Genomic DNA, 8,391 nt, shown 5'->3' on the forward strand with positions numbered 1-8,391 from the left:
ACGGAACCGACGCTGGATTAGCACAGCGGGACCAGGTAAGTGGGGATTTTAGTGTAGGCGAAAAAATACGGGGTTAACCAAAAGAGCAAAAATATTTAGTGCGAGAAATTACGGGCTTAGCGGTTAGGGGGTTAAAGCAAGTATGCTAGCATTATTATTTGTGTACTGTATAAAACACAACTTATTATGAAGCACAAAGGTAGATATTGCTATAAAAAATCTGCTTTAATTCATTTGTTTTTTACTTTAATCCTTTACTACAGGGTGTGGGACTCTAAGTTTAGAGAAGCACAATGCACCTTTGCAGATCTGCTCTACTGAGCACTGGCACTAGCATGTTGACTGCATTCTTTCTTCGGGAGTCCCTGTCATTCATGGTCTGCTGGGTGGTATACTACCATGCACATTGTGCATCACATAGGTGCCTATGGTTCCCCAGCGGGACTGCACACAAAAATGAAAATACTAATGCTGCATTTGGAAGCTTTGGTAATGTTGTCACTCTCGTACAGGAAACAAAATGAAACTGGAGGGATCAACAGGTAAATAACATAGCTGTACTACTAGCAAAAGAAAAACATAATTTTCATCACTCTACTAAGATCTATTAGTAAAATAAAATTGAGGTTTGTATTTTGAGAGTGTAATGATAAAAGCCACTTCTAAACGTGACTATTAGGTAGAAACTGATTTATTTTGCAACCAGCCACATTACCCCCATTCTTCTATTCATCATCTCAGTGTTGAATTTGTTAGGTCATTGTCATGCTTATGATCCTGCTGCTAGCGAGAATTCACCAACAGCAGAAAAGCTATGGAGTGCACGGCTTTGCTCCTTCAATCCCAAAATGAGTCATTTGCTGGTCTCTCTCTATAGCAATTTTTATTCTGCAGTGTTTTTAGCAGAGGGCTGGTGAGACATACAAAGTAGATGAGTGTTTTCGCTGCACATTTTAGCAATCCTGTTGGGGCAAGTTTGACATTAGCCTTCAAGTTATATTCAAGGCAGTCCATTTGTAAAAGAAAAGAAGAACAACATGGGGAATATTCCATGGTGTTTATCATCAAGGATAGTCTTTCTGCTACAAGTCTGTGAGCCAGCAGAATTAAAATTTGTCCAACTTAAAGTGGACCTTTATAAAGTTACGTAAAAGGGTGGCATTTCCTTTTATATAATGGAAAAAATGTGTTTTTTTTTTTTTTAAATTGTTTTAACTTTTTTGGGGGACCTACTCTTCTCTTCCATCTCTAGTTGAGTGCCAGTAAAGCCTGAATAGGAAACCCAGTGCCTCTTGGGATACTTGTGTCAAATATCCCAGGAGGCTGTGCACTGCTCCTTCTGCACTAGCCCAAAATTGGGCATGTGTCATCAAGGGGTTTCCCTCTTAAAAAGTGCTTGATCTCACGCATGCGCAGTAAGATAGTGACTCCTTTTTTTACATTTGGAGGAAGACACCCGATCCCCCGCCTCTTGGGTGACTTGAGGAAGAACCAAGACAGAAGAATGTAGATGGCAGTGCTTGATGGAACGAAGAGGCCCCAGTTTGTGCTCACTGGGCTCAGTTTATGGATGGATCAAGGGCTTTTCACAAGTTAGTCAGGTTTTGCTTTAAGAAAAATGTGAGTGGAAACATTACCTAAAATGTATGTAGGTAATGCAATTATGAACTACTTACTCCAGTAGTGGATGGGTGTGATGGCACAGATGAAGCAGTTGTTTGTTGCGTTGCCACAGAAGAAGACCTCTGTTGTGGAAGCTCAGTAGTTTTTGCTTGCTTGTAGCCTAAAATATAAAAAGAAAAACCTTTATTCCGAACCAAAAAATCCTAAACTATAGCTGTCAGCCTTAGTTTGCGGCTTAAAGCTGTTATTCAGCGCCAGATGCTAAGTAGGCTTGCTGAGCAGATTGCTATAGTTCTTGTGCAATGTATTCTTACCTTGGTAAAACAGTATTTGTGAACTTTCCTTGTGGCCTATAAGTATTTTGAAACAACAATGATAGTGGTAAGTGCTCAGTGGTGGCACTATAACTATGAAAATGTTGTGGTCACTGATAGTCACATACCTGTTACAGTGGTGGTGGTAAATAGACCTCCGTTGCTATAGTAGGAATGGTGATGGTCAGCAGCCTCAGAGAGTTCAGATTTCTCATCCCCGGCACTCAGGCTCAGAGCACTAGCAGAACGGGAGTGTTCACGGCTGCGACGAGCTTGAACTAAATAAAAAAAAATATTTAAATTACCTTTTCTGTATCATAAAGGAAGTCTTTTTCAGGGCAGATAAGGCTTTTTTGGTGTGTGTATGTATGTATATATATATATATATATATATATATGTGTATATATATATAAAAATAAATATTTATTACAGAAATGTGTCTCTCAAATTTTAAAGTTAATATCATGCTTTAATATTTCTATCTTCCAATGTACTATAATCCTAATTTTTTTTTTAACTGAGTCTTTAAGTTAGGGAGTGGTTCAAAGTTCCAAATTAAGAAAGCAATGAACTATAGAAAAGTACAAACCTGAAAGCATGTGTAAGCTTCTTGATTGTATGTTATCCTCTGCTGGGTCATAGTCAAACACTGATCCAGGATTTGTACGCCACACTTTAAGATCTGCATGGAACAAAGCAATGTCACAATCTGCATGGAACATGTATTGTCATATATGCTGGAACTTTAAAGACACTGGTCCCAAAATTCTAAACAGATAAACTTTAGATGTTATCAAGTACCTGAGACATCCTGATCCTGTTCAATTCTTTTGCGTTCAATTTCCACAACCTTCCTCTGGATTCCTCTGTAGTTAATGTCACTCAAGTCAATGGTGTTTTTCTTGACTCTTTCTGTTATTGGGTCAGTGACCACAGGAGTAAACATTCCCTTCTGTTTTTCAAAGTCTTCATGGTATTTCACCTAGACAAAAATAAAAGTTATAAATATAATTACATAGTCACAGTCATAGTACACTTTCAACCACTGGGGAAATAACCATAAAAAGAAAAAACCTTTATTCAGAATCATATAATCCTGAGCTATAGCTGTCAGCCATAGTTTGCGGCTTGAAGCTGTTATTCAGTGCCAGATGCAAAGTAGGCTTGCTGCATGTATTCTTATCCCATATCCCAGATAAAACCCTTTAGAGATTTAAAGCAGGGTTCAATTTGCTCCAACAGGGGAAAAAATTCTGCCTGATTCCCTGAGACAAATAGATTCTGTTTTGTTTACTTTAAAGTTACATCCATCTTTTTCTTAAAGCAATCTATAGAACTTGCTAAAACTATTTTGTGCATCATTTCCCTTGAAAGAAAAGCTGTTTTGCAGAGCTGTATAAATTTCAGTAATGGACATAAAAACATCATTTGCATTCAGTATTACCGTTGAGATGTGGCGCTGAGTTTCACGAACGCGTCTCATTTCAGGTGTATCCATCACGTAGGCAGCTCTGCCTTGTATCTGCTTACGGAACTGATCGGAATATAGAACCTGAGTGCAAAGAAAAAAATAGTGATTGAACTGCACAAGGCTCGGTTTTCTATCCGGCAAGTAGGAGTTGTTATTACAAGCGGTAATTTTATTACTTGCAACAAACTGTCAGTAACTACAGCACAAGCCACTGGGGTCAGGACACTGATAAAATTCTTACCTGATCATCAGAAGACTGAAACCTTTAAATGAGTTAAAGATTTAGAATTTACGTTGTTAAATAAAAAGAGTTAATTGAAAAAAAAAAAGAAAACAATAAATTGTTGTAGTTTTCCCTCCTCTCATTTAGCACCCCGATTTAAGGTTACTCTAGGAATATATTTATTTTAGTCTTGTTTGTAATGTAATACTAAACAAGAGATATGACATTTATACTGTAATGGTTACAGCAATTGTGTTTGTCCAATTTGTTTTGCAGGGAGTTTTTTGAAGGTTACTTTGCCATAATATTAGAAAATAGAAGACATACGTCAGAAAGTCCAAGTGGTCCACAGAGTCTGCCTTTTTAAAAACTGGGATTACCCTTTATGTTTCTTCCAAGTATGTCTTATATTTACTGTCTGTTGACTGACTTGCTAACACTTCTAGAAGTCTGTTTCCATTATGTATTACTCATGCGGTATTTGGTATGGTGTTGTAACTCTGAACTTCCCTTCTACTAGACCAGACATGGGTAAACTACGGCACGCGGGCCGTATACGGCCTAGTATAGATGTTTCTCTGGCCCTTTGGGTGGTCTGCGGCTCTTGCCGGTGCCACCCCGAGCAGGGTCAGGAGAAAGGACCTCGGTGGGGGGGGGGGGCAGAGCCACGGAACACGTCACCCAATGGTATTCCGGCTCATGGAGGTGGGCAGGCTGTGTTCCTGCACACAACCCACCCACTCTCCCATCACAGGCTCGGATCTGCGATGGAAGAGTGGGCTGGGTTATTCTATCATGACGCCACGTTCAGTGGCGTCATAGGGGCATAACCCCGCCCACTCCCCCATTGGCCCAGCCCCTCTGTCAAATTTTATTTGAGATTGTGTCCCCTGACTAAAAAAATTTGCCCATCCCTGTACTAGGCCAAGGTCACTCCCCACCATGTTCTGGATCAGGGGTCGGCAAACTTTTATGGCCACTAGGTCATTTATGGGGTGGGCGGGAGTACATTGGGGAGTCCTGCCCTAATGGCTCCGCCCACCACCAGGGCCGCGTTAAATAGAGGAGCGACAGCAGGGAGGTAGCACCGGAGGCCGGGAAGACCATACCTGGCCTAAAGGCCGGAGTTTGCCGAAACATCCTTATATTTACAAACTGGTCAAAGTGACATGATCTGACCACCCTAAACCTTTCATAAACAGGTGCCTTCATTATGTCTTCATGTACATGGTAATGAAGTTGAGAGGTGGAGTCGGGCACTCCTAGGACAAGTTTGTCCCAGACCATTTCATAGGAGGTGTCTGATGGTAATTATATCCAAGTATAAATTAGGTCCTTTGAGGACTAGAACATCTAAAGGGGTGCCACATCCTAATATCATGACCGAGGTAGAAGCTGGTATTTTATTGGCAAACAGTTTTGTTTGTCCATGAAAACAAGCAACTTGAAAGATATATCTCAACAGTAACAATATATATCACATTGAGTTTGTGAAACAGATAGGAGATTATATATATCCTTCAGTTATGTCAGATTTTTGGATTATTTATATGTGTTGTCTAATGTTATATGTTATGGATCCATCAATCTTTCTTGACTCATTGTCACTGTTTGAAGTTCCCAACTTGTTTTGCAGACTGTAATAATTGCTGCTTCTTTGGGGAATATACAAGCAATAGTTTGAGGGAAATATATTCAGTGACAATGAATCAAGAAGGGTTGATGGATCTATTATTCATTTATCTATTATTCATTAATGTTCTAGTTTTTAAATGTTATATTTTTAATAGAAAAAGAATGTTACATTTCAGTTTTTATACTTATAAAAGTTAACTGTTATTCTTTTTTAATGATTGTGTTTTAGTGTGAAAATATTATCCAGCTATTGTAATTAGATCAACAAAGGCATACACTGCACATATTAAATATTAACAGTATTATCATTTAGGGTTGAACTCCTCGGTCAGGTTACGCAAAGTACCGAGCTAATGTTTTCTTGGTTGCGTTTAACACGCTCCATCTCGGGAGTTACAGGTGCAGGTGTGGCTTTTCCCATATTTTCTTTATATGATACCTACAGTGTACAAAGAAGCATTCATATATCACTATACATACAAGCATTAAATATTGCTAGTGTTACTGTTTAGGTTCATATAACACCGCAGATCCAAGGTTGTTTGGGAAATTATTGTTAGGCTTCAAGCATTGTCAGAAATACATATGTTTGCTGCAAAATAACATTGCTGCCATTATCACAGTATCAATAATTTCATTGTTCAGAAAAAAAACTGCAGAATTGGTGATCTACAGAATATCATTTGAATTTAGCAGAACAAAGGACCTGGCTTGTCAACCATCTTTCCACAAGTCCATTCTTAAAAAAAAAGTAGAAGTTTGATTAAAAATAGGAACTTTGAACCCTGCTCAATAGATGCTGATTAATTTTAAAACAGTATAACTATTAAAATCATTTAAATTAAGATTAAGATTAATTTGATAAATGTCATGATCACATTTGAGAGGGTGTTGAATTACTAATAAAGTTCAACAAAATAAATTACCATTCTGCAAAGTACTAATTTTCTCAGCTTAGTGCAAAGAAAGTATTTTGCGAAGAATACCAAATCAATTGCAAAGGAATGTAAAAAAATATGCTTTATTTTGCACATGTTTGGGTGGCCAAAGTCCTTCACTTCTTTCAGTAAGCTAGGTAAAAATTGCTTTGCAAGAAAATTAATTTTGCTGAGATCAGCCTTTAGTACTTTACTACAATATTCCCATTGTGTGCTATACAGATCCAGTTGCCTTTTATACAGGCTGATATTACAGACTACTTTTTTTGGATAGTTGTGGAATGCAGGCAAAGATGTGAAAGGGAAGCTATGAACGGTCAAATATATATCTAAAAAAACAGTATAAGTATGTTTTGAAAATATGAAAATATTTATTAGAGGAAATCGAACTGGGAGTCTTGTGAAAGTCAAATATTTTAACTTGACCAAGAGTAGGATTATAAAAAGAAAGATGATGAGACATTTTATATATTATTTTAGGGTTTTTGTATATCAGGTAAGCTTATTAGAACCTAAACACATTTTCCAAATTATTTAAACATAAATACTTAGATAGTCATTGCAGATAAATGCTACACAATATATAATAATATATTGTTTTAACAGTAAAAAATGGTGAAGAATTACAGTTCAAACATATGGCAAACGTGGATTATGTTAAGGGTTTCAAAACATTTTATGTTATTAAAAGGTTAAAAAATTGGATTCATTTTTGGAATCAGAGGAAATATGGTTAAAAAAATTTGAAGGTGGAGTTGGAATGCATTGGGATTAACAGAATAGCTGTTAAATTGTCAAAACATAAAGGGTAAGAGGAAACAGTGTTCAAAGGAAATGAGTAGGAATGTTTAATTGATTACCTAGGTTAATAGAAAGGGGTAGAATGATGTGGCACTAAATAGAAAAATAATATACCATTTAATATAATTATTATTATATATAAATATAACATTTTTTGATGTTATATTTTGAATATAAAAAAAATTTTGAACTTTAAAAAAACAGTGGTAAGAAAATGTATTTTTACCTAATAATTTTGAAGAAAAATGTGCAAGTTCTGGAACTAGGAAGCAGACATTTAGGAGTATATTTATAAACAATTTGCTGTGTGAATGTTGTAATTTTTACTGGTGAATGTAGCATTCTTTTTAGGATAAACTTAACATGTTTGACTGAAATATACATCAAATTATTAAATGTACCTAAAAACTGACACCTAGAGGGGCAAACATTCTTTAAGATACTTAAAAGCTATTAACTAAGTCAAGTATAAAGGTCTTAGGTCTATGTAAATGTATGTCCTGTGATGTGATTACACTTCTGGTGCAACCAGATTTACAGGATGAAACCAAATTACAGGATATATAAATTTACTCTTTGACCAAATTCATACTTTTTGATTTTTAATTTCCAAATCCAGACTGAAGTTTACCTTGGCTACCTTTTTGGCAAGGTAAATACCTATGGGCCTCCCAATGCTATTGATGTCCCCCAGTCACAGGTAAGTAAGATACTAATGACTTCCTACAGCTCCAAGACTTGTTTAGGGCTGACCCCACTGTCTGTAACTCTCTTCCTTATTCTATTCAGCTTGCTTCTACTTATTGCTCATTTAAAGCAACCATTCCATATCCCCTCCTATTGAGTGCTACATCCCCATACTGTTTAAAACTCTTCTGGGCAGGGTCCTCACCTCCTCCTGTGTCACTGTCTGTATCTGTCTGTCATTTTGCTTTAATATGTTGTAATAATATTATTAATTATTATTTTGTAACTGGGAAATACCCAAATAGCAACCTGCTCAATAGAAGTATTGCCCATATTACTGAATAGATCTCTATGTAAAGTGCTTGCAAATATACCCTTGATTTATTTGTCTGAGACATAAAAAAAATTTGTGCTTACATTTTCAAGAATGAAAAATATAGCTTAGAATATTGCAATATATGTTAGATAATATATAAAAAGTAGAATTTTTAAAGTGTATCCAGGAAAAGGGGAGGATTGTGCTGAATTAGGTAGGGGGAGGTAACTGGGGTTATATGAAAAATGAGGAGACTTAAAAGTTCAAAGGCCAAAGTGTCAGTGAAAATTTACCGTATTTTTCTGACTATAAGACGCTCCGGCCTATAAGACGCACCCAATTTTAAAGGAGAAAAACCTAGAAAAAAAAGATTCTGAACAAA

General features: G+C 36.5%; 1 protein-coding gene across 1 annotated transcript in view; it reads right to left on the minus strand.

Moving 5' to 3' along the window:
• The window catches only part of NEB (nebulin), a gene marked incomplete in the record, with an annotated part of 137,086 nt that overhangs the window by 2,898 nt on the left and 125,797 nt on the right, over nt 1-8,391 (minus strand). The window contains 6 exon segments of the mRNA XM_072419086.1: nt 1,677-1,783; nt 2,066-2,215; nt 2,528-2,620; nt 2,740-2,920; nt 3,383-3,490; nt 5,614-5,706. Of these exon segments, the coding sequence (XP_072275187.1) occupies nt 1,677-1,783; nt 2,066-2,215; nt 2,528-2,620; nt 2,740-2,920; nt 3,383-3,490; nt 5,614-5,706 (732 nt within the window).

Source organism: Pyxicephalus adspersus, chromosome 7, assembly GCF_032062135.1.
Source record: "Pyxicephalus adspersus chromosome 7, UCB_Pads_2.0, whole genome shotgun sequence".
NCBI classification, from domain to species: Eukaryota; Metazoa; Chordata; class Amphibia; order Anura; family Pyxicephalidae; genus Pyxicephalus; species Pyxicephalus adspersus.